The following is a 26,373-nucleotide window of genomic DNA, read 5'->3' on the forward strand; positions in this document are numbered from 1 at the left end:
CAGTGATGGCGAATATCTGCCTGTGATAAAATGGACCATTCTGAGAGCATGACTCGGTGGATTCCATACGTTTGCACTAAGTGTGTGGTGCCGTCAGCGCCCGTTCCCATGCCGTTTTGTCATCCTGAACTGTAGCTCTCTATCTAGTGAGCAGTAGCTCCTCCCCCACTTCCTCCTTCCGGCCCCTGGCAATCTGTAGTCTACTTTCTGTCACTGTGACTACCACAGGCAGGTGCAATCATGCATCTTTTGTGTCTAGCTTATTTGACTGAACACAGTGCTTGGTTATTTATTTTGTGTGTGTGTGTGTGTGTGTGTGTGTGTGTGTGTGTGTGTGTGTGTGTGTATGGTTGGAGGCTGAGGTCACACCCAGAGATGCTTACTCCTGGCTCTGTGCTCAGGGATCCTGCTGGAGGGGCTTGGGGATTCTGTTTGGTACCAGGGATCAAACCAGGACCAGCTACATGCAAAACCAGTGTAATCTCTTGGAGTACAGAGTTTTCCAGATCCAGCCATCCATCCAAGTGCTGTGATGTGGGTCAGCACTTCTATTTGTTAGAGTAAATAAATTTTAAATAAAAATAAAATTTAAATAAAATCTTTTATTTTAGAGCCAGAGAAATACTAATCAAGCACCGCACCTATGTTGCGTCTGGAGTGCTGGGGGTTTCTTTGATATTTGGTTAAGTTCCTCTTTCACCTTTGATTACTAAGACCTTGACCTACCTTTGTTAACAGTGCTGTTAGGCCAACTAAGCAATGAGGGGCCAAACCTCTGAATGTCATCTCAGTAATTTTCCAACCACTGACCACACTGTCATTCTTTCTTACTGTGTTTGATGTTGAACATAATAGGTATTTCCTATTGCCTGCCCAGCACCCCAAATGTTGCAGTCATCTGATATTTGGTACTGCAGAACAAGCCCAGGACCACATCCATGCGAAGCATGGAGACCACTGTGGAGCTATACCCTTGGTGTCCTATTGCAAAAATCACTGTATCACTGTGTCACTGTCATCCTGTTGTTCATCGATTTGCTCAAGCGGGCACCAGTAATGCCTCCATTGTGAGACTTGTTGTTATTGTTTTTGGCATATCAAATATGCCATGGTTAGCTTGCCAGGTTTTGTCATGTGGGAGGGATACTCTTGGTAGCTTGCTTGCCTCTCTGAGAGGGACGGAGGAATCGAACCTGGGTCGGCCGCTTGCAAGGCAAATGCCCTACCTGCTGTGCTATCACTCCAGCCTATTGCAAAAATATTCAATAAAATAATGCTGTTTCATTTTAGAAAGTGTCAGAATAATTGTCTTTAACATTTTCCAGTCAGGACCCCTGGTTGTATTTACTCTCCTTGAGCAAGAGCCAGAAAAATATTGACCATGGGAATAATAGTTGGTGGGGGGCTTGTGGGATCTGGGGCTCCCAGGTCAGACACAGAGGCATCAGGACTCATGAAGAAGCCATGAAGCATGCGTGTCTTCCATTTGCTCTGTGGAGACTCAGTGAAAAGGCACCCATCTCAGAGAGGAGCACTGTAAGAAAGTCTTATCATAAATACCATCAAGCCCGCAGACCCCAAGGAAACAGATCCTTCATCCGGACTAAGACATTCTTCCTTTATCTTTTGCGTCATTTTTTTTTTATGCCTTTGGGAGTCATAAAAATGAGACACTCGATTTATCACCAAGGCCATAAACTCCTGATGATGTGCTCTGGTGTCACCCTCTTCCACGGGCTGGTCAAGTGTGTGGTCTCAGAGAAGATGAGTCTTGGGTGTCTTGGCTTGTCTTCACTTTTTTTATTGCTCTTGAGGGAATTCCATCTCAATCCGGTCCCTCCTATCAGCATAAATTCCACCCAGCACCGTGGAGTTTTCCTGCTTGCTCCAAAAAACACACTTTAATTGCCAGCTGATGAGCAATCAGGCACCGTTGGCACAGACTTTTCCAGCCTGAGGAGCAAGTTCCAGATCTCGTAAGACAATAGGCTTGACCTTTATCACCCCAAAGGAATGGCAGAGGCAGTGGGGAGGCACCCGCCCGGGCACTGTCAGAGCTGCAAGGGTGCTTGGGAACCTCATTAGCATTTTTGAGGATGTGAGTCGGCCTTGGCCTCCTTATAAATACAGCTTGACTCAGCCCCTGTGTGCTGGACACTCTTGGGACATGAAGTGGCTACTGTTCTTGGGGGCCCTAATTGGGCCCAGCATCTGTGGCCGAGAGAAGTTTTTTGGGTAAGTTCCTTTGGCTTCAGGATTTCTTGGTTAATTCAGCGAGGTTGGGGTGGGCAAACGGACTTGAAAACGGGTTTGGTCACAACTCCAGCTGGGGGGTGGTGGAGTGATGAGAAGGAAGACCGAGGCTCTTACCTGGCTCTGGTAGGGTGTCGTTCTGGACAAGCCACCTTGTTGAGATGCCATTTTACCTGGGCAATCAGGCTTAAGCAAGCTCCATAGTCCCTCACCAACTTCTGAAATGCCGGTACCTTTTTTTTTTCATTCTTTGTGTTTTGTGTGTGTGTGTGTGTGTGTGTGTGTGTGTGTGTGTGTGTGTGTGTGTGTGTGTGTGTGGCAGGTGGGGGGTGGGGGCAGGTGGTTGGACCCCAGCTGGTGATGCTCGGGACTTACTCCTGGCTTTATACTCGGACATCACTCCTGGACTTGCTTAGAAGTCCATAGTGGTGTTGGGGATTCAGTCTGAGGTCAGCCGCACGCAAGGCCAGTGCCTTAACTCCAGTTCTCCAGAAGTTCTCATTCTCCTCCAGTTCTTCTGCATAAGATCTTTCCCAGGCAGCTCTTGCTTTCTGACTCCTATGCAACCAGTTCTTCAGATTTACTTAACATGTTGACTTCTGGCCACGCTGCAGGGAAAACTTGGATTTTCTCTGTTTGAGTTTTTGCCTGTCTCTGAGTGATAAAGGCTTAGTCTCAATCACGTTGGTGAGAGAGAGAGAGAGAGAGAGAGAGAGAGAGAGAGAGAGAGAGAGAGAGATTCCACAAGTTGTTTTAGCTGCAGCTGGGAAAATGGACCTGCTTGCGTGTCCCTGTGCTCACGCATGCGACCCCTCCTCGTGCTGCAGACTCGAGACTTGAGGTTTGGAGAGGAAAGGACGCTTGGGCGGTGGGCAAGCAGTCAGCCTTCAGGGGGGGCTGGCTGGCGGACAGGAATCACTTAGCTGCATAGCGCTAGGCCACTTGCTTATCAGCTTTCAGATCATGCGACTCTTCCCTGGGCCAGGATATCCTTTTTCTCAATCGAAACATGAGCAAACAAACCAAAAAATGATTTTAGGAAAATTAAGGAACGGGCCACAGTCCCCGCTCCGGGGGGGGGGGGGATGAGGGGTGGGGGGAGGAGCTGTGAAACCAGGGGGCTGGGAGTCTGATGTAAGTTCATTGCCGGCCCGATTCCGGTATCAGCGGTGATGTCTGTTGCTTTCTTCTCCATCACATTACCTGGCCACAGGGACTTTGGGGTTGTTTATGGAGGTAATTACTTATATGAGATTGAGTCATTTTTATGGGGATTACTTCTGTTCACACCTGGTCTTTCCTGCCAGATTGCTCCAAGGGATGAGCCTAGCAGGTGGCCGGGCAAGGAGATTCTTCCTCAGCAGCTCAGCAGCGAGTGTGTAATCACCGTGCCCGCCGCGGCGTGGGCTGATGCATGGCGCTGTCAGGCTCCCTCTGCAGTGACACCCGTGCCTCAACATCTTTCTCGGGACGTAGGCTTCTCTGTCGTGCGGCAGACACCTGGGTGGTGACAGCCGGCCTGGGCTCAGGCGGACTCCTGGTCGCAGCTTATCTGTGCCCGAGTTAACTGCAGATGGTTCCGACCCAGAGGTGTCGGCAGAGGAGCGGATCATGCCCAGAGTCCATACTCAGGTCCTGGCCCCTCCGCTTTTACAAGTGGAAGCCGGTCTTCAAGTCTTTGAGGAGCTGGGAAGCCGGGACACAGGCTGATCGCGAGGGAAGCCCAGTGCTGATGGAGAGGGTGTTTGATTCCTTCCACCAAAGTTAGCTCTTGCACTCTGCTGGGGGCTTCTGTCCTGGTCTTCCATCACTCTGTATTTTTTTTTCATTATTTTCCCTTTTTGGGTCATACCCGGTGATGCACACGGGTTACCCCTGGCTCTGCACTCAGAAATTACTCCTAGTGGTGCACGGGGGACTTTATGGGATGCCGGGGATCGAACCTAGGTTGGCCGCGTGCAAGGCAAATGCCCTCCCCACTGTGCTATTGCTCCAGCCCCCACTCTGTGTTTTGTTTGTTTGTTTGGGTGGGGGTCATATACACACACTGTACTCTGGACTTATTTCTGGCTCTACACTCAGGGATCCCTCTTGGTCGTGCTCAGGGGACCAGATAGGTGCCAGGGATTGAAGGCAATTGCCCTACTTACTGTATGAGCTCTCTAACCCTCCATCAATCATCTCAAAGATGGGGTGGTGACTGGGATGCCTGGAAATGCAGAGATGAGATTGCAGGTGGAGAACTGATTGAAGCCTTGAGGGAGGTTGGTGGCTCTTTAAGAGTCTCTGAAACTTGGAGCCAGAGAGAGAGAGAGAGAGAGAGAGTGCAGCATGTAAGAACATTTTGCATGGTGCAAGGGGGGTTAGAGAGAGCACCCAGATAACTATTGGCCAGATCAGGTGAAGGCATGAGAAGGGTTGCCCAGCCACTGTGTGAGAGGCTGGAGAGCAGATCTCAGCATCAGAAAGAGCTCCAAGTCTCTGTGTAGACTTCTTGAGGGTAGAGAAGTTGTGTTCAGGTGCGTATCCACTGCGGGCCGAAGCAGGGCCTTTCCACATAGAGACAGGAACATGGCAGACAAGGAAAAGGGTGTCCTTCACCTGGTGCCTCTATGGGTGTTCTCTGTTTCCAGGTCAAGATGGATCTATATTCTGGGAATAGTGTGGGGAACACACACACACACACACACACTCACACACTCTGCCCAGTTCTTAGTGGCAAATGAAGACTCCCTCTAACATGGGCTCCTCAGGTTAGGGAGAATCTCACCAGGGGCGGGAGTTGGTCTGTAAGCCTGGGTGAGAGGTAGCCTGGCAGAGAAGGAAAGGGCCAGGCAGAAGGTAGAACAGACATAAGGACACAGAAGAACAAGCAGTGAAATTGGGATCTCAGTGGAGCTGGAGGCAAGAAGCTGGAGAAGAGGAAGATGGAGGAGAGAGAGATGAGACACTGACTTCTTTGTCCTGTCTCTCTGCACCCCCGCCTTCTGTATCTCCTGCATCTTCTGCTTCTGCATTCTTCAAAATCAGGGTCAATTAAGAAAGGTTGGGGTGGCTGAGGACTTCATCCTCATCAGGACCACCTGTTCGATTTACAGCATTCCCGTTGGCACACGGGATGTGCCCGGGAGCCTGGAGTTTCTGTTGAGAAGCCCACATGTTGGGAAAGGTCAGATGCTGCCCTTGGCAAGTGTGGCAGATGATTTCCACACTCCTGAAGGCTCCCTTGGCGTTGCTCCTCCTTTTATCTTTGCTTTCCTCCCCCTCCCTGCCTGGTCACTGGCGTCCTGGCCAAAGCTTTATTTCACAGATGCCAGTGGAGATGTCTGTGTCCATGATACTTTCTAGAGCAATGGTTTTTAGCTCCCTGTTGCAGTTGTCAAAGGGTAAAAAAAAAAAAAATCACTGTCCGAGAACATTCTTTCCCTCTTGTGGCTTTTGGGCCACCCCTGGAGGTGGCGTTCAGGACAGTGCTGTACTGAGAATGGAGCTTGGGCCTCCTCCTTGCAATGCATATCCTCTCGCTCTCTCTGTGGTCCAACGACAGAGATGCCCCCCTCCCGCCATACTTTTTCCTTTGAGTGTTGGGTTTGGCAGAGGGGCTATGTGGCCAGGAGTCAGGATGTCCTTCCGGTTGTCAATCCAGCCCTTCCCTGGCAGGTTCCTGGGCCCCCGTTGGAGAAATGGCTTCGTGTCTCATCTTCCCGAACGAGTTGCTTGGGTTTACCCTGAGACCTGCCCCCCTCGGGAGATGTCTCTAGCCACCCCAGGCTGAGTTGAAAGGGCAATTGTCACCTTCAACATGGCCCTCAGACCTCCCCAGGGCCGTGAGGACTGCCCAGCCGTGGACACTGCTTCCTGAGGGCTGGACTCCCTGTCCCAGGAGAGCTCCTGGAACCTGCCAGAACAAAGTTAAACTTGGAGAGGCCATCCGGCTGGAGCCGGTTTTGTGATGAGGAGATGGGGCGCGGCCACGTGAGGCTGTCTGTTTAGCTCCTTGTGACAGAACCATTTTCTCTGTCAACAGGTCCTTCAGCCCACAGCCCTCTCCAGCAGCTCTTCCCGCATTCATCCCGTGTCAAAGGGATGACGCATGTGACAGCGTCAAGTGCGGATTCATTGGGCCGTTACCTAGCAACGGCCTAATGGCTTCCCCTGGCTCCCCAAGCCGGCTGGGAGCACAAAGGCAGCTTTTCAGGCCCAGGCCTCTCCCACCCACACACAGGACTTAGGGGGCCTCTACCCCTGCCTCGCTGCACAGCTAAATAGTGTCTCCGAAACAAGTGCGGTATCACAACAAAGCCGGCCAGACTGGCGACTCCCCGGTGGGCCCGCCAGGGTCTCCTGGGGGACAATTCAATCCCTCCTCTGGCCTCAGCACCTCGGCCTCGAGTTCTCCGTGTGCCTGGGGGTCTGGAGCTTGGAGAGGCATTGAGGACCCTGTCTCTCTGCAGGGAGGGGAAGAGCTAACCCCCCAAGCTAACCCTGCCTGGCCTCCACTTTCCCTCTTCCTCTGCTCAATGTTTGGTCTGTTTCTGCCTGAACCCCGATGGTGAAGAAGTCCTTCTTTATGTCTTGAGTTAGCTTTGCATGTCACTCAGGAACATTCCTTTCTGAAAAAAATATATATGTTTTCCATTATAAAGTAATGACCACATGACAGAAAACAGATACAAGGGGTGGAGCCAGCCATCCATAACCCCACGGCCGAACATAAGCACTGTCAGCATTTGCTCTATTTCCGTCGTCTGTTTTTCTTCCAATGCATCTGCTTTTTCCATACTTGTAATCATGGCATCCATACAATTTTGTGTCCTGCTTTTCCACTTAATATTTCCCTTCAAGTTATACCATAAGCACTTTTTCATATTTGCTACGTAGTCTTATTTTTAATGGCTATACATTATAACCAAAGGCTAGACCACTTCCTCCCGTTCGGCCCAGTTATGTCTGGACTAGGAGGCTTGGATTTATTTACCAGCTGAAAGCTGACCATTTTTTTTTTGTTTTTCTCTTTTCTTCTCTTTTATTTATTTATTTATTTATTTGACTCCAGGGACCAAGTTTTTAGGATTAATGCCAGAAATGGAGACGAGATCAGCAAACTGAGTCAACTGGTGAATTCAGACAACTTAAAGGTACTTGGTCTTGGGAATCTTCTAGCTGTGCTAGAAGAGGTGTCTTCTGCTTCCCTCACCCACCACCAGTCCCTACTCTGTTATTCCCGAAGAATTTCTGTGTCGAATCCTGTTCATCGACACGCCTTGACATGGGGGAGAAGTCCTGGGAGAGAGAGAGAGAGGCTGCCAGGGCAGGCTCCGGCGCCAGCTCCATCGCTAGCTGCCATTGACTTATTACTTGTTCCTGGGGTCAGGTGCTGCCTGCTGGCTGGCCTGACTGGGTCTAGTTGCAAAATGGTCAGTCCTGTCCTCGGGAGAACCTCGCCTCTTTGGGATTGCGCTGGCTTTTGGCTGTTGTTCGAGAAGAATGAGCTCATTGTGCCTTTTACCTGAGCTGTCCTGTAATCTGATTTTATTCCTCTTCCCTCAGCTCAATGTCTGGAAGTCTCCCTCCACTTTCGGCCGTCCTGTAGATATCCTGGTGCCATCCGTCAGTCTGTTGCCCGTCAAATCCTTCCTGAGATCTCAAGGATTAGAATTCTCTGTGACCATTGAAGACCTGCAGGTACGGGGACCTCGGCCCCTCCCTCCTCTAGAGTAGCACACTTTGGCCAGAGTAGACCTGGGACATTTTCAAATTCTGTGTATCCATCACTGTTTCATAGATGAAGAAACTGAGGAAGAGAGAAGCCAAATGATAAGACTAGTTAGAGAGACACATGAACCGGTTAGGAACTGAAATCTGGATCTAAACTCCAGTTTGCTCAACCACTAGCTGTATGGCATTGGACAACCTAGTATCACTTTGACCCTCTCCTCATTGGTAAAGTGGGAATTGTGATACCACCTTCAGAGGACTCGTTGAGAAGATTAAGGGATTAAGTATCTAACGGTCTCACAAATATTGTCTTTTCCTGTCTCTGAAGTCAGGAGGGAAGAAGAGACGAGGCAGGCGGGTGGTGTCAGAGACAGGCCCTAAGGAGCATCCTTTAGAAAGGTGGGATGCTGCCAACAGCCCCAGCGGGCGGAATGTCCCCACTCAAGCCATGACCTGTATCTGAATAGCAGGACCGTGCTGGACTCACGTTCCCCTTCACCGAGATGGGTTAGAGACTAATTGGTGATTTGGCCCGGGAGTTTCCTGATGGCGTGAGCAGCTGTGAGCTTATTAATCATCCTCACATGTCACAGACATCTGCCAGGAACCTTCAAAGTCTGAGTGGTTATAAGAATTTCTTTGTTTCGGAATGGTTTCCCAAGCTGTGTGTTTCAGAGGCCCTGGATGCCAGATGCGGGCTAATGTCTAGAGAATTCATGGTAGAGGATAACCAAATAGTACATGTGCTAAATCCAGGGTGTAGGTGGATTTTGAAGGGAGTGATGTATGCGGGGTTCCAGGAAATCATATTTTAGAGATATGTGGGAGAAATCTGACCTTCTTGCTCACTTTGACATTTGTGCCACTTGGTATGCATGTCTGTGGGCCACCATCTTGGCGACCCAAAAGGAAATACCATGAGGTATGGTATTCTTCTCCTGGAGATTGCCTCCTAACTCTACCATGTCTGCTTTCAGGCTCTGTTAGATCATGAAGATGAAGAAATGCAACATAACGAAGGGCAAGAACGGAGCAGTAATAACTTCAACTATGGGGCCTACCACTCACTAGAAGCTGTGAGTATTTCAGAGATGATTCAGACTGAGGTCACCTGTCTTCTGGGTTTCGTAACCGTTCTTTTTCCTTCCAGAAGGTACCGTCCGCAGCACCTGAGCCTTCCAGTGAAGGGTTAGGATGACATAGGCACCTTGAGGCTTTAGTTCTGGCTCACAACAATGATATTGCCAGAAAAGGGACTTATGCTAATTTTTTTGTTTGTTTTCTATTGCACAGAAAGGCTATCTGGTAAGCAAAACAATACCCACATCTTAATTTAAAAATGCTTTATTGCTAATAAAAAATGCTAACCGTTTGTTGGAAAAATAATGCCACTAGACTTGCTTCAGCAGGGTTGCAGCAAGCTTTCAATGTGGAAAAAGTTCACTGTAAATAAAGTGAGGTATGTTTGCCCACTTCCGTTTCTAATTCTGGGGGAGCTTGACCCTCACCATCACCTAAAAGCACAATGAAACACAAACAAACTTTTCTCCCATTTTTGAGGCTCCAAACTATGCAATAATTGCTACCATTTCCAATCCTTGTAATTCAACCCCTTCGTATTCCCCCCCATAATCCCTGTATTTTATTCCTCCAGATTAAAACTGTCCTTATTTCAGGGAGAGCAGACAAGTGGTTATTTTTAGGTTAACCAAATATTTCCACTCATTTATCATAGCGACTTATGCATTTGTTCCATCATGCATTTCGGTGCTGTGTTTAGTTAGAAGCCACTTTCTATAGATGACATATTTTCAAGGGCAGCAAACCCTTCGAATGAACAACTTGGAGCAGAGCCATTTCATGTGAAACGAGGACCCCGAGGAATCAAGAGGGTCGATAGACATGTGACGTTGTCCCCTACATAGCCTCAACGTCCTCTCCTTGCCTCTGGGAAGTTGTGCCAGCCTGGGAACATGTTGCCGAGCTAGATCCATGCTCTTCTACTTGAACACGTCCCGTTTCTTTATATCCAAACCTGGTGTTCCAGGACTGGCTTTTTTTTTTTTTTATGAGACCTAGTCTTTGAGTTGTTTTTCTTAGAGAAGAAGGATTCTTTCAAAGGTTCACCAACTATTTCCGTTTTCTTCCCAGGATTGTTAGTAGCTCTGTTTATTGCGTGCACTTCCAACCGCACTGCCCCTTGATCCCTCTTGTGACCAACGAGTTACATCTGCAGAGCAGCTGGATAAAGTTAGGAGTTCAGTCTGGGGCCAGGGACAAAAGCAGAACTCAGGGCCCACACAGGGATCAAACCCGTGGTGTGAGCCTCATTAACACGGGGTCCTCCTGAGCCGAGCTAACAAGTTGCAAATGTCACCGAAGGCTCCGGAAACTCTCCCCTTACCTGCCCGCTGTGGGGAGCCTGGCTTTCTCACCCACTTGCTTTTGTTCTCTGGCTCCGAGGTGTTATGGCCATCTGCTTGACACCTCTCTCTGGTTCCCTGAGAGGCCTTCAGCGGGTGCTGTGGACGGACGGGTGCCCTATCTCCCTCCCGCCTCCGCCCGACTCAGCTTTGAAGAGCCTAAAGCCGACCACTCCTTAGGTCCTCGGCAGTCTGGTGGGAATTTTATGTCTGCCTGTGCCAGGGTTTCTCGTGTCAGATCTTGTGTGCGTGTGTGTGTGTGTGTGTGTGTGTGTGTGTGTGTGTGTGTGTGTGTGTGTGTGTGGTTATGGTGGCTGTTATTTTTGTTGGTTCTGAGGGTGAATTTCCCTCCTGGAGGTTCGCAGTGTGAATTTGGACACCACCACCCCCCGCCCCCGCTCCCGCCTTGTCTGGACACCACATGGTGTTTGAACGTTTCTCAGCGGTGCCGTTTTTTTTTCTTCTCATGCCTGGGAGCAAGGCATCGTCGGGTGTTTGGGCTCTATTTTTAGGGCCAGCGGGCAAAGTTTCTAGGCTCTTTTCATTTTTGCCCCCCTGTGGTTAGAGTTGCTAATTCCCAGCTCTCGGGTGCCAGCTCCTTACTGAGTGTTGGGTACCAGGCCTGCCCTCCTATTCCTCTTGCCCGACAACCCCCCCACCCCACCCGGGGCACCCAGAGCAAGTCTCTGATGCTGGGCCTTTCTCTTTGGCCGTCCTCCCCTCTTCATTCCTGGAACCTGCCATTTCCCCCTTTTTTTGACTCTTCAATTTGATGGTGAATCATTTTTATTGTATTTCTTCGGGCTGGCCTCTCTCTTCAGGGTTGGGTTCTCGCTCTGCTCCGTTTGCCTTAATAACTGCACCTCTGATAAGCCCCTTTAAGCTTGATTTTATTCTGTATTGATTGCACATTTTCCTCCTCTGTAAGCTCCTTTCAGTTTCCAGGTCTAAATATAAATTTGTTTGTATTTCCTTCTTTTGACTCTCAAAAGGTTCACACTACTAGGATGGATGGAGGCTATCGAAATAAAACACGGTGGCCGTCGTTGTTGTTGAAAACAAAAGGAAGCATTTGTAACCAGGACTTCCAGCTCTTGTTCTCTCAAAGCTTTTAGAGTAATCATTTCCAAAGTGGGGTGCCTGAACTGCAGGGGGGTAATAAGCAAGATGGGATGGAGGAAGAAGTTATTACACCTTTTATTTGTACTTCGATGAATCTATATAGACATTTATTATTCATGCAACTGCTTTTATGTCCTTTTGTTGGCAGGTGGGTGGGGGTGTGTCTTGCAATGTACACACATAAGGATGGAGAAAGTGATCAGAAAGTTTGGAGATTGATGCTGTTAAGAATGTTCTAAATGAGGGTTGCTGGAGTGATAGCATAGCGGGTAGGGCGTTTGCCTTGCACGCGGCCGACCCGGGTTCAAATCCCAGCATCCCATATGGTCCCCTGAGCACCGCCAGGGGTGATTCCTGAGTGCAGAGCCAGGAGTAACCCCTGTGCATCGCCAGGTGTGACCCAAAAACAAAAACAAAAAAAATGTTCTAAATGAGATTGGGTCCATACCAGCCTGGCACAAATAGGCCATTGAAGTACTCATATGCCACCTTTCTTTTAGTTTAGAAGAATGTAATTTTGTAGACAAACAAAATGTGTATCAAACTCACTAGGTGGACAGTTTCTCGAGATTAAATTTTCCAGGTCCATATAATGTCGACCCCAAGGCTCGGAAATAAAAGAAATCATTAAGATCAACAAGAGAAAGCTCAACAGATACCTGGCTAGAGCATTTTATTTATGTATTTATTGACTTATTGATTGACTGATTATTTTTGGGTCACAGATAGTGATGCTCAGGGGTAACTCCTGGCTCTGTACTAAAAAGCCTGGTTTTGCTCAGAGGACTATACAGGATGCCAGGGATTAAACGTGGGTCAGCCACGTGCAAGCCAAATAAATGCCCTATCTGATGTGCTATTGCTCTGGCACCTGAACAAGACATTTTAAATACCCTGGCTTCCCTTTTCCATGCTGCAGATTTACCGTGAGATGGACAGCATTGCCGAGGAATTCCCAGAGTTGGTTAGCCGGGAGAAAATTGGACATACATTTGAAAACAGGTCGATGTACATCCTAAAGGTGAGGTGCCGTGTGTGGCCAGGGACCCCATGGGGTTCACGCTCCTGCATTCTTGTGCAGAACCCAGCCTTCAGCCTCTGGAGAGGCAGCTTTGGTCAGACCTCCTTGGAGAATCACCTTCCTGGATCTGAATTTCAGCACCTGTCCTGTTTACCCTCGCCATGCTAGGAGTTAGAAGGAGCACATCCTTCTCGGAGTCTTTTTGTTTGGTTTTGGTTTTTGTCTTTTAAGCCGTATCTGGTGGTGTTCAGGACTTACTCCTGCCTCTGTACTTGAAGATCATTCCTGGGCGGGCTTGTGGGAAGGTATTTGTTGCTGGGATGAAATCCCAGTCGGTGCCTTACCCTTACACGCTCTCTCCAGCCCTCTCTCCAAGTCTTGACTGAACAGCTGGATGACAGGAAATAATGGGGTGTGGGGAGAGGGAGGATACACGGTTAGTATTCTAGAAAACTCTCAGGTGGGGCATAGTGGTGTTTTGGTTGTTGGGTTTTTGTGGGTTTTTTTTTTTTGCCTTTATTTCCCCTTCTGTACTTAGCAGGACCAATTGGGATAGGCCTATGATTTATAATCTACCTTCAAGGGTACCTATTGAGATAATAATCAAGAGAACTCATTTTTAGGGTTGAGGTCATTTTAGGCCCAGTCTAGGCTCCTTAGCTGCTGCTAAAACCTCTTTTCCAGAAATTTCTAACAGACCCGGGTCTACATTGGCAGAGGAGCTAGAGAATGTATGGCAGTTGACCTATGTTACACAAATAATCCAACCGAATGAATAAAAAGGAATTTGGAGAAACAAGCCCAGGGACATGGAATGCTGTTAAGGGTTTGTGAAATCCTCCGCTTCTCCAGATCCCTGAAGAACCCAGGCGGAGAGCTCGGCTGTGTGACCAGCCGGAGGATCTAAAAGCTGAGCTGGGCTCAAGCCTGGCTGTGTGTTTCGAGGGGCAGTTTGCAACCTTGTTACACCTGGTTTACATTACTTGCCAACTCTGGTGGAGCCCGGATTTCATTAGCACCAAACTCTGACCCAAGGGACCCAACACTCAAAGGCAGGAGCCAGAATTCATTTTATACCACCTTCAAAGGGCTCTCACCAACCCACCACCCCCCTCTTCCTCACTTTAAAGCTTTTTTTTTTTTTTCCTTCCCTTCCCTATTTTGCATCCACCAGAACCGGCTAGTTCGTGCCCTCTGGTGTTCCTCTTGGGCTACCCTTTGAGGTCTCTGGAGAGCCATAATATTATCTCTGATCTCCCTGGCATTTTCAGTTACAATAGTGGTTGTTTCGCCTGACCGGTTTTTTTTTTGCTTGCAATCCTGGAGTGGGTTCAAGCTGCCCGGCGCCGTGGTGTGGGTGCCACTGGCCTGCCAACTTAGCGTCCTGGTCACGGAGCAGTCCCATGATAGATGTGCCCTCAGGAACACTTGGTCTCTGAATGGCCTTCAGGGGGGAAATGAATAGGGGCGAGCTGGGCAGCGGGGAGGAGGGCGGAGAGTCATTCTCGGGCTTCTCGTCCCGTCCACAGTTCAGCACCGGAGGAGACGGGCGCCGGGCCGCCGTGTGGCTGAATGCGGGCATCCATTCCCGGGAGTGGATCTCTCAGGCCACCGCCATCTGGACCGCAAGGAAGGTCATATTGCCTGCTCTTAACCAAGGTTTCTGGTGGGCTCCGGGGTCCCTGCAGCGCCCCCCAGGAGGCTGGGCGGAGGTGGAAGGTGTCTCCTAGCCACTCTAGGTTGGGGATCTTTTCAGAGAAGAGCTGCAGATGGTCAGTGCTCCCCTGGACAAAGCTGTAAGCCGCAGACGTGACCTCAACATACGCTCTCACCCCTTTCAAGCACCCTACACACAGCCCTTTTGCCATGTTCATGGCCCCCTTCTCCCCCCACCCTCCCAGGAATCAGCTGGCCCTGGGAGAGGTGGGAGGTGCCGGGGGGAGGTCCATGGGGGTCCGTCCCCCTTGCAGGTGTGATTCAATTCCTAGCACCTGTTAGGACAGAAAGAAAGGGAAAAGCAGGACCCAGTGCAACTAATTTTGAAGTTCCCCAGATATTTTAAGTATTCTGAGAAGCAAGTCTCTGGGGGGGGGGAGGAGAGGAGGGCAGGGAGGTTACAGAAGGTTCTAGAATGTGGGGCCTCTGGGGAAGATCCACGGCTTAGGCCTGCTGCATGGCAGGGCTGACAAATGCATTGTCTTGGCTTAGATTGCGTCTGATTATGGCAAAGACCCGGTTATCACCTCCATTTTGAAGAAAATGGATATTTTCTTGCTGCCTGTGGCCAATCCCGATGGATATGTGTATACACAAAACCGAGTGAGTAGCACCACGCCGGCCGCGCGCACGGTGTGAAGTGTGTGAACGTTCTTGCTTTGCCACTAACTGTTGTATGACCTTCTGAGAAGCGTCCCCCAAAGTGCTTGGTATGTGGGTCTCATTTTTCTAGGTTATCTCAAGCTTTAGAATCCACCGAGGAGTCTTTTTTGGTTAGAATTGAATGAAATCCTTATCACGGATCTCAAATAATTATCAACACTTAGCCCATGCTTATCTCATTCCTTTCCACCTCACAGTCTTTTCCTCAGACATATTTTAAGCAGTTCATGCATTTTGGACTAGGGCCAGGAATCAAACTCAAGGCCTCATGTATGCCAAGCAGGTGCTCTACCGCTGAGCTACATTTCCAGCTTCCTAAAATTAATTTTTGCTTTGTTATTTTGGGGCCACACCCAGCAATGCTCAGGGGTTCTTCCTGGCTCTGTGTTCACTCTAGTGGAACTCAAGGGACCCCATGGGGTGCCAGGGATTGAACCCAGGTTGGGAGCATGTAAGGCAAATGCCCTGCTTGTGTATATATAATATATATGAGTGTGTGTGTGTATGTGTGTGTGTGTGTGTGTGTGCGCGTGCACACGCACTTATATCTAATCTGTCAGAGAAACCTAATAATTTGATTTTTGGCATGTCTCATAGTCTAAGTTGACTGAAGAGTTCTTTGCCGAGTGTCCTCGTGCCTTTGTCCTTTGTCCATGGTATTTCATGCCATGGTGGTCAGAGGCAAAGATGTGGCAGCACCCAACTGACTTCCTTTGGCAGGAATTCAGCAGTTTCTGTGCCCTTCCTTGGGCGTCAGGGGTCATGATGGCACCCATGGACAGTTTGTCCCACTTTTGGGGGGTTTTGCTTTTTTAGGCTACACCCAGCTGGCGTGTGCCCAGGGCTTATGCTGGAACCCAGGGATCACTCTTGGCAGGCCTGGGTGACCACAGGGGATGCCAGGGATCAAATCCGGGTTAGCTGTGTGCAATGCTCACACCCTACCTGCTGTACTATCAGGCAGCCCCCCTTGTCCCACTTTTATGAAAGCAAAAAATGACTGAAGGAGGAGGCAGGGTTTAGGAAGTGTCAGTACTGGTTCTTAGATCATTACATACTGGTCAGACCACTTGGGGCGCACCCACTTTTAGAGCCAGAAGGGCTAAGTCGATTTTGTGGGGGGCAGTAGGAGGAGGCTATTCTGGCAGTGAGGCCCAGAGCCCTGAGGAACCTCCAGAGCAGGGGCTGTATCCCCACCCCACCCCTGGTCCCGGGAGCTCATCTCCATCAACGCCTAAAAAAAACCTTTGTGGGTCTGGAGAGACAGTACAGTGGGGAGGGCACTTGCTTTGCACATGGCCTACCTGGGTTCGATCCCCACGTCCCATATGGTCCCTTGAGCACTGCCAAGGGACTCCTAAGTGCAGAGCCAATAGTAACCCCTGAGTACTGTTGGATGTGACCCCAAACAAAACACAACAAACAAAGAAAAAATCCCTTTGCTGCCCAGGCACCCTGACCCACCTCTTGATATTGGTTTTCTCTCTCCCCTCCACCCCCACCCCCGCCCCGACACTGGATTTTTTCAGAACCGGATGTGGAGGAAAACACGCTCCCTGAATCCAGGCAGCTCCTGTGTTGGGGTTGACCCCAATAGGAACTGGAACGCTAGTTTTGCAGGTAGGTGGGGATATGCTTTCCAGTCTTGTTCCCCCGTGGAGTGGGGTCACAGAGCTTGGGGGTTCTTAGAGCTCTATGCCACAGCTGGAGCCCCGTCGCTCCTCCTCTGAGCCATGGAGGGTGTGTTCTGCTCACTGGGTCTCTTTTGTGGATTTTATACATTTGAGGGGGATATCATTCTGTTGTTTTGTTTTGTTTTGCTTGGGGTCATACATAGCAGTGCTCAGAGGTGACTCCCTGGCTCCACGCTCGGGAGTCTGGAGGTGCCAACGATGGAACCTAGGAACGGGGGTCTGTAACATGCAATGCCTTATCCCCTGCTATTTCTCTGGTCCCCAAGGCCGTCATTCTGGCAAGAATGACTCAGTGGGTTCCTGGCTTCTGAGAGAATGCTCATCTTTTAGAAATGGTTTTGTTAGGGCTGGAGCAATAGCACAGCGGGTAGGGCGTTTGCCTTGTACGTGGCCAACCTGGGTTCGATTCCCAGCATCCTATATGGTCCCCTGAGCACCGCCAGGAGTAATTCCTGAGTGCAAAGCCAGGAATAACCCCTGTGCATTGCCAGGTGTGACCCAAGAAGAAAAAAAGAAAGAAATGGTTTTGTTTTAGACATCTACCCCACAAGCCATCTTTATACAGTGAACCCCATGGTGATCCCATCTTCTCTTGGGCAAGTGACTGGGTGAAGGGGCCCTGGGTGGCAGCTCTGCTTCCTTGGGACACTGAAACTAGCTGGTTAGCCCCAGCGTTTGATCTAGGAAACTCAGTCCTTTGAAGTCGTGGTGGGGTGTGGGAATCAGGAGACCTGGGTAAAGAACCTTCAGTCTGAAATAGCCCCAAGATAGTGTCAATGGGAAGCCAGGTCCCCAATATTATCTCATTTATTGGTCTGACCTGGAGAGTGAGTTTCAGTATCTGAAAAAAGAACATTGGAGCTCAGAGGCAGTTTCAAGAACCTAGTGTGGATGACCTATGGGTTTTAATCGAGTTATTAAACTTGTGTAAAAGTCGTGGGGGGAGGAATAATGTGACTGTGGGAAAGGAGATGATTCAATTGTGGAAGCTGATGGCATCAAAGTGAAGCCAGCAATCCCCACAATGGGTGTGTGTGTGTGTTAGACTCCTCTCCTCCCCAGGCCTCAGGGAGCTAGCTTATGAAGGAATACAGAGGCAATATTTCTAAATCCTTGTCAAATAATCAAGTGACTTTAGCCACAACAATAGATTATTTTTGGTGGTGGTTGGCCACTAACATCTGAACCAAGAGAATGAGCAGAATAAGTGGAGCCATTTTCATTATTAATTGGCATTCATATTAATTACCTCGAATACTTATGAATTACAACTCATTGTCAAGTGTGATGTTAATTATTTATGACAACTATTAGTGATACAATGCAAGGTCAACGCCTTCCTTTTAGCATCCCACCCGTTTCCCTGCACAGCTGTGTCTTCCCTGGCACCCCTGCCCTCTGCTTCTCTGCCCTTCCCGTGAAACAACATGTGCTGTGTTGGTTGAAGAGATAGTCCAGGGCTCGCCTTACATGCAGCTGACCCTGGTTCGATCCTTGGTCCTTCATGTTACTCTGAGCACAAAGCCAGGAGTAGCCCCTAAGTCTTAAGTCTTGCTGGGGATGCCTCCTCCTCCTGCACACACACACACACACACACACACACACACACACACACACACACACACAGTGGATTGGATCTGGGTAGTGGGAAGCAGTTCTCACCAGCGGGCTTACCCGTGATCCCTTCCTCCTGCCCCTTCTCTGGTTGACTATCCCGTGTTTCCGTTCTCTTGGCTTGTGGGTGAATGTTTCTGCTTGGGCCTCCCCCAGGTCAGGGAGCCAGCGACAACCCCTGTTCGGAAGTGTACCACGGACCCCACGCCCATTCAGAGGTGGAAGTGAAGTCGGTGGTCGATTTGATCCAGAAGCATGGGAACTTCAAATGCTTCATCGACCTGCACAGCTACTCCCAGCTGCTGATGTACCCGTACGGCTACACCGCCAAGAAGGCCTCAGACGCCGATGAGCTGGTGAGGGACTCCCCTGGGGTGCTTCGGCTTTCTGGGGAGACTTCGGTGCCTGGATTCTTTCATTAAGGCCCAGCTCTTTTTTCCCAGCCCTGGAGCTATGCCATCAGCCCTGATGGTCCCCCTTTCTTCATTGTTGGTGGGGACTTCCCAGGACCACTGCTGACCCCTGCCTTTCCTTCTGCCCTGGGCCTCAGTTACTCCCTATACCTCCCGCAGATGTGGACTCCTGACTTCCTGTGCCCAGAGTCTGGCCTGGGGGGGGGGGCAGGGGATGCTCTTTATGGCGAGTGGGGGTGGGTTCTTGAAGGCCAGCTCTGGCTTTACCTCTGCTCTGGCCACACCAGCTTGTGGAAGATCTTCTCATGCTCGTGACCTTGGCCAAGTTCAGGAGGTGTCTTTCCTAGATTGCTCACGGGGTTGGGGCAGCCCCCGGGTCTTTGGAGGACTTGAACACACACCTCCGGTGTGAGCGTGAACTGGCAGTGCTTCCCCTGCTTCCTCTTCTACCCCTCTTCCTCCCTCCCTGAGCTGAGAGGAAGGCTCTGGGGGAAGCCCAGCCATGCACCTTCTTCTAGCGGCCTGGCCTTGGCTCAGGATGCCTGGGAAGGACCAAGACCTCAGCCACGTACATCAGGGGAGGGGGCGGAAAAATTATATTTTATTTATTTATTAAGTTTTTTAATGAATCATTGTGAGATACAGTTACAGACTTATAAACCTTCGTGCTTACATTTCAGTCATACAATGATCGAGTACCCATCCCTCCACTGGTGCCCATTCTGGGGGCGGAAATATTTTAAACCATTGCAGTATGGAGCCATGGGGGCACAGAAGGCAGATGGGATGTCCCCCCGGCCCCCTTACTCTGCTGATCTTCCCTTCTCCCCCTCCCAACCCTCTCCCAGGACAAGGTGGCAAAGCATGCAGCTGAAGCCCTAGCTTCCCTGTCGGGCACCGAGTACCAAGTGGGGCCCACCAGTACCACTGTCTGTGAGTATGCCCCGCGATTCTCGGGCTTTTAGCCGCCACTTGGAGGGGAGAGCTGAAAGGGAGCCGGCTCGGGGCTGCAGCCGGGCCCCCTCCACGGCCTGGTTGTCTGATTGTTTTTGCTGTCAGTAATGGGCTGAATTTATGTCACGCCTGCGTGATAATGGCTGTTGCAGGCCCGCGTCTTAGTCAACATCCCGCTGCTATCGGGCTATTTATCACGTGCCCATGACAAGTTAAGCCCTGTTGGCCTGGTACAGTCTGTGTTCCTTATCTTCCAAATGATCCTGCCATCATTTATCAAAAATTCCTCAAGCCCATCATTCTGCCTTTGGATTGGTGGACTGGGATGGGGGGGGGTGCAGGGGGAGACTCCCCGACCTTTCCTGTCAGAAATGAAGAAGCACTGGCGCGGAGCATTCTGGGAGCTGGGTCAGGGGCTCCTCTCCACAGTAGGGTACTTCATCAGGCGCTCCCGCCTCAAATCCGGCAGGATCCCAAACCTAGAGACGGTTTGGGTTGGTTTTCGGGCCACACACCCAATGGAGCTCAGGAGATTTTTCTGGCTCAGGGCTCAGATGGGCTGTTTAGGGACCGGGCAGTGCTGGAGAGAGGCCGAAGTCTCTTGAGCCTTCTCTCCGACGCTGGGGGCCTCGCCTGGGAACGTCTCCTCTGAACACTCCCTTCCTTTCCCTCAGAGAAGCTTCCAGTTCCCTCTCATTGCAAGAGTATGGAGAGTTTGATTATGTTCCATGGTTCTGGCCAGAGCAGGGAACTGCATACAAGATGGGGAGGCGGCGGGGGCTGGAGCAATAGCACAGCAGGTAGGGCGTTTGCCTTGCACGCAGCCGACCCGGGTTCGATTCCCAGCATCCCATATGGTCCCCGGAGCACCCCCAGGAGTAATTTCTGAGTGCAGAGCCAGTGGTAACCCCTGTGCATCGCCGGGTGTGACCCAAAAAGCAAAAAAAAAAAAAAAAAAAAAAAGATGGGGAGGGGGGTGCACAAGCCCAGTAGCTTTGGAGCCAGTGCCCTGCTTTCCCCTGCGAGTAGTTTCCCTTCAGCGGGTCCGTCGCCGAGCCCCTGCACACAGGCTGCCCGCGCCTTCCTCTCCCATGATCTGTCAGTCAACTCTCCTCGTTCCCGCTTCACTGCCCCGCTCTCCCCTGGTCTCCTCCTCTGGGGACTCTGCCTCTGGCTTCCCTCCCATCTCAGCCCTCTCGCCTGCCTCTCCCGCTACCCTCCCTCCCCCCACGGAGCAGTTAGTGTGATGTTGGTGTTTGTGTTGCTAATTGCAGCAACAATCCATTAATTATTCATGCTTTCTTATTATTAGTTGTGTTAACCGGGAACTCCTTGGAGAACCAGCAACACCCAGAGAGTTCCCGCCTCTCTCTGCCTAATTAGTCAGAACCGAGGCAGGACCGAAGGGAGCCAGTGAGACTTTCCAGGAGCCCCTGGAGCCGGCGGCTCAGAAAAGGTCTTTGCGAGCCACCAGGGTGCTGGCTTTTGGGTCAAACACCAGCGCAGAGGATGACCTGAGCCTCCCACACCACATGCGTCTTTCTCCCCCAGGGGAACCACGTTGAATTTAGAGGAACTCAACCCATTCTCCTGATGGAAGTGGAGAGAAGTCCTGCGTGGTGTCCCTGAGACATAAAAAAATAATGTCCTGCGTTAGGGGCACTGGAGCACAGCCTGGGCATGGCGGGAGCCCTGGGCTGGGTCCTCGGCACTGCTGGGTGGGACTGGCTCCTGAGCACAGAATCAGGAGTAGCGGGCTCCCTTCTCCAGCACTGCCGGGTGTGATCCAAAATTCAACACACACACACACACACACACACACACACACACACACACAGAGTTTCCTGGAGCCCAGGGTATGAGGGCAGGAGAAAATCTGTCTTAAAACAGCACACACACACACACACACACACACACACACACACACACACACACACAGAGTTTCCTGGAGCCCAGGGTATGATGGCAGGAGACAATCTGTCTTAAAACAGCATACACACACACACACACACACACACACACACACACACACATCCTCTGTCTTCCGAGCCTGCCCTCCAGGTTCGTGCAAAACACAATCAGCTCTTGAGATCCGCGGGGTCCCCCACGTGCCCCGCAGACAGCTCGTGTTTGCTCCCGGAGCGCAGGGCCTTGCTGAGATTAGCCCTTTTGGATGGAAATGATTCCGACATGCATTTCACACTCCCCTGCTTTCGTAAGCGAAGCATGGGGGACAGCCTTTCTTCCCCACGACGGACGGGCCTTGTGAGGGCAGCTGTCCTGTCCCGCTGGCCTTCTGTGCCGCGCTGGGCCCTCCCATCCCGCTCTCACCGCCTCAGCCTCTTTGCCCCCTGAATGCTTCGCTCTTCAGCATTTGTGTCTGTTTCTCCGCTCTGAATGGACTGCCTGCAGGCCCACCCGCCCCTAGCGACCCCCTTCTCCTCCTTCTCGTCACGGATGCTGAGTTATGAAGGGCTTGTGTGCCAGTTCTTTGGGTAGCTAGAGCAGGAGCCCTGAGGATGTTTGTGCGGGCGCTTAAAATTTTTTTTTTCTAGTCCTGAGAGCATGGTAAGCTCCTCCATGTCTGTCCACAGAGTGTTAGTGAAAAACACGGCCTGTGCATTTGTACCATGAAACTCTCTCAGCCCTGCCACGGGTGAGGGAGAGCTGAATGCTAACCGGGAGCAACCTGCAAATGTTCACTGGAGACTACAGGGAGCAGAACCGTGTTCATTGTAGTTTTCATGTGTGTTGTACTGGTGCTAAGGACTGGAGCACGTGCCTGCCTCACCCAGGCCCCAGGTTTGAATCCTGGCCCCGAGAGGCCTCCTGAGCACCTCTGGGGAAGGTCTTCTCAAAAGATAGGCCGACTCTGTTGCAGGGACCCCGGTATGGTGAAGTTTAAGAACTGGCTCGTTCCAGTGGCGGTCTTCTAGCTTCCCTACTGCACTAAAAAGGTCTGAAACACATGAGCTTGCCAGGGACAGGCACCCTCTAAGAAAGGCGACTGTCTCTGAGCATCTTCCCAGGGGAGAGAAACTCTGTGAGCAGCACCAGGGCGCCTCCTGAGAGCCTATTCCAAGCACCCAAGGGAAGTGTGACCACAGGAAAAGTCACAAATGGTGTCGTCATTTTTTAATGACACCAGTTCAGAAACGGGTTGAAGTGGTAACACAGTGAGTAGGTAGGTGCTTCCTTGCATGCGGCTGGCCCGGGTACCACATGTGGTTCATCTGAGCCCCATCAAGGAGTGACTCCTGAGCACAGAGCCAGGAATAAGCCCTGAACAGGGCTGGGGTAAGCTCAAAACAAAACAAAACAAAACAAAACAAAAAAGATTTCCAGCCTGACCATTTTCCATCTCTATTTTTCGGATACCCCGCCCCCACCCCCCTAGCCCCCACAAAGCTTGGCGTTTCTCATGCATGAAACAAAGACAATATCCTCTACCTCACTGGATTCTTAAAAAAAAATTCAATGAGATCATAAATGTAAAGTTTCCAGGGCAATGACTGATGTTGCTAAGGACCAATTTTGCCCTTTTTCTTCTGCAGCGCCATTGACCCCCGAGCGCTGAGTTTACTGCAGGCCGAGGGTCTGGGAAGCGGGACAGACCCTGGCCTCGCCCCAGCCCTCTGGCAAGGGCAGGTCCCAGGGGCGCTGCTTTGTTCTCTCTGTGTATCCATTTATCTCTTGCAATGTCAAAACGGAGCCTAAAGCCCAGCAGCTTAAAACAGCAAACAGTTGTTTTCTCACACTGTTTCGGTGGGGCAGGAATTCAGCTTAGTAGGGTGGCAGCAGCCCTCTGGGGAGGCTGCTTGCACGAGGACCTGCTTTTAATGGGGCGCACTCTGAGTGACGGAGAGGGGCAGGAGGGGGGGCCTAAGCCAGCTAGGGTAGAGGCCTGACTTGGAGGGTTGGGGCTGGAACTGTCTTCCTGCCCTCCGGCTCTCTCCAACGAGATAGCAAGAAAGAGCAAGGTGGAAATATTGCCTCTTGGAAAGCCAGGCCCCGAGGGCACCCCCAGATCAACCCTTTGTACTGTGTGGACCGGGAGCCACACCAGGACGTGGGTGTCAGGGGGCAGCGAGCAGTGGGTCTCTCTTGGAGGCTCCCATTAGCCTCTTTAAAGACTGTGTGTAGGGGCTGGAGCGATAGCACAGCGGGTAGGGCGTTTGCCTTGCGCTCGGCCAACCCAGGTTCCATTCCCAGCATCCCATACGGTCCCCCTCCCCCCCCAGCACCTCCAGGAGTAATTCCTGGTAATTACTCCTGTAAGGAGGAATTCCTGTAAGGAGTAATTCCTGAGTGCATGAGCAGGAGTAACCCCTGTACAATGTCGGGTGTAACCCAAAAATCAAACTAACAAACAAAAAATAAAGACTGTGTGTAAGGGACTGTGTGTTATGAGCTGGAGGGGTGGGAGAGGCAAACGCTCCAGGTTTTTTATTTTTGAGATGGGTGGAGATGCTGAGTATGGATCAGACCCGTGGTTCTACGTGCTCGGCCTAGGGATAGTGGACAAGGTCCAGACTCCCACAGACCCAGAGGCAGGCTGTGCTCCTGGCCCTGGGCCCTGTGACCCCCAAAGGCAGCGAGCTTCTGAGGACTCTCTCTGCTGCCTTCCAGATCCAGCGAGCGGGAGCAGCATCGACTGGGCGTACGACCAGGGCATCAAGTACGCCTTCACTTTCGAATTGCGAGATACCGGGCACTTCGGCTTCCTCCTGCCAGCCAACCAGATCATCCCCACGGCGGAGGAGACCTGGCTGGGGCTGAAGGTCATCCTGGAACATGTCCGGGACAACCTCTACTAGAGGGTATCCCTGTGTACTGAGCTGCTCGCCCGCTGAGACCGCTCTTCTAGAATGTTCCTTCTGTGGAATCAGAGCGCTCTGACTTCGCCATGAACTCAGGTCGGACCCTCTCCGGTCCCCCTCCCGGAAGCTCATCCCTTCCGGTGGGAGCACTTCCACCCCTTCCCGTCTGGATTCTGCTGTCTGGCGGAGCCGGTTGTAGGTCAGTACTTAACTCGGACAGGCTGTACTAAGCCCTGCTCCTGTTTCTACCTCCTGTTTGAACCAAAGGACGTCTGAGACAGTCCCCTCATCTGTGTCCTCCAGGGGAGGCTCCCCAAGAGCCTCGGCGTCCTGGCCCTCCTCTCTTAGCCTCCTTCCAGAGGAGACTCAGAGTCTCCTCCCATTTCTTCTCAAACACATTTTCCCCGGGGGGTAGAAAAAAATAATCAATCCTGGAGGATTCACTGCGGCAAGGGCGAGGGGAGTGTCATCTCCCTGTTCGGTTTTGTGGGTTTTTTTTGCTTTTGGGTCTCACTCTACAGAACGGAGAACCGCTTCCCATCCCAGGCCCAAGAGACCTTGGAAACCCCCCGTTTGGGTCACTTGCTTCCTGTTATTATTTAGTGTAACCAGGACCCCAGAAGGAGAACTCTGCCCCTCCAGGGCTCGCACACCCCGAAACACTCACAAAAGTGTGATGTGAAGAGCGGGGTTGCTAAATTACCCCCACATGTCCCAATGTGCTCACCTCCACTGTGCCTTTTGAACTCACTTCAAAGAACTCACTTCACTCCACTCACTCGCCCTCAGCGTCCGGGCCCTAAATCACCATCGTGGCCTGGATAATCTCCGGGCTGGCACTTGCCGCCGTGTGCTCTCCCTTCCCCTGGCTTTTAGTCACCTGGCTTGCTCGCTCTCTCACTCCCTTTTTCTTTCTTCGTGGCCCGGATAGTTGCTTTCTTTTCTTCTGCATCTGTGCCTGGAAGCACCAAGGGGGAGGAAGAATTTAGACATTGGGCATCTCTTGTTCCATTTCTCTTCAGCACGGACCATCTGCCCCCCACCTTTCTCTCTCTCTTTCTCCCTCTCCCTCTCTCTTTTCAAACAGGTCTGTAAATCTTTCCCTTCTGCCTAGGATTTGTGCACATCTGGTGTGTGTTCATAAGCCAATAAATATTCAATATGAGTCTCCCGATCGTCTGCTATTCTTTGCCTTCACCTGAATGGAACCGAGCCATGGTTTTGAATATGCAGCTCGTTAGAATGTCAAAAGTCCATTTTAATCCCTGTCTATGTTGCCTGACATGTGGGAAGACTGGCTCCCTCAGGCCTCCGGAGGGACCTCCGGGCACTGTTCCCTTGGCGCTGTGGCGCTGGTCCTGGGTCTCGTTGTTAGGTTGTTTTTAGCGCGGAAACCTGATATTCTCAGTGTCCGTGTTGATTAGACTGGGGGATGCTGACTCACGCCGACAGAGCTCAGATGAGACAGATGATAAAATCAGAATACGAATTGATTAATTTACATCGTGGCATGTAACTGTTGAGCGGATTGGATTCTCACGTCGGCCTGAACAGTACATTCTCTCCCTGTAGGCACGATACATGAGAAACCAAATTATAATCAGAAGGTTGTTTAGTGAGCGGGGCGTCAGAGCAAGGAAAGTTAATTACAGTTTATGATTAGAATTTTTAATGGTATCCAGCTCTAATAGCATGATATATCCAATTCTATAACCAGAACACACCTGCGAGCCAGCCAGCTGGTCGCTTGTGCTGGTTGGCTGGGCTGCCTGCGATTACATAGTGGAGGCATTATCACTCGCCTCCACGACCCATCTGCAACCTGGTCCCTTGGGTAGAAACCCAAGCCCCCCCCAAGACTGGGGTCTAAACGAAAAACTTTAGATTCCTTCCTAGAACCATTTCTTTTTTTCTTTTTTGGTTTTGAAGCCACACTCAGGGGTGCTCAGGTTTATTCCTGGC

At 50.9% G+C, this 26,373-nt stretch overlaps 1 protein-coding gene across 1 annotated transcript; it reads left to right on the plus strand.

Annotated features, from left to right (window-relative positions):
• The first annotated feature begins 2,167 nt into the window (after positions 1-2,167).
• On the plus strand, positions 2,168-25,444 carry CPA4 (carboxypeptidase A4). Its single transcript, XM_004608260.2, has 11 exons — positions 2,168-2,235; positions 7,310-7,391; positions 7,804-7,938; positions 8,949-9,047; positions 12,436-12,537; positions 14,067-14,171; positions 14,746-14,856; positions 16,446-16,536; positions 18,381-18,580; positions 19,486-19,570; positions 24,221-25,444. Exons 1-11 carry the CDS (start codon positions 2,168-2,170, stop codon positions 24,406-24,408), a joined length of 1,266 nt encoding a protein of 421 aa, XP_004608317.1. The 3' UTR covers positions 24,409-25,444.
• The last annotated feature ends 929 nt before the right edge of the window (positions 25,445-26,373 follow it).

This window comes from Sorex araneus, chromosome 1 (assembly GCF_027595985.1).
Source record: "Sorex araneus isolate mSorAra2 chromosome 1, mSorAra2.pri, whole genome shotgun sequence".
Taxonomy (NCBI): domain Eukaryota; kingdom Metazoa; phylum Chordata; class Mammalia; order Eulipotyphla; family Soricidae; genus Sorex; species Sorex araneus.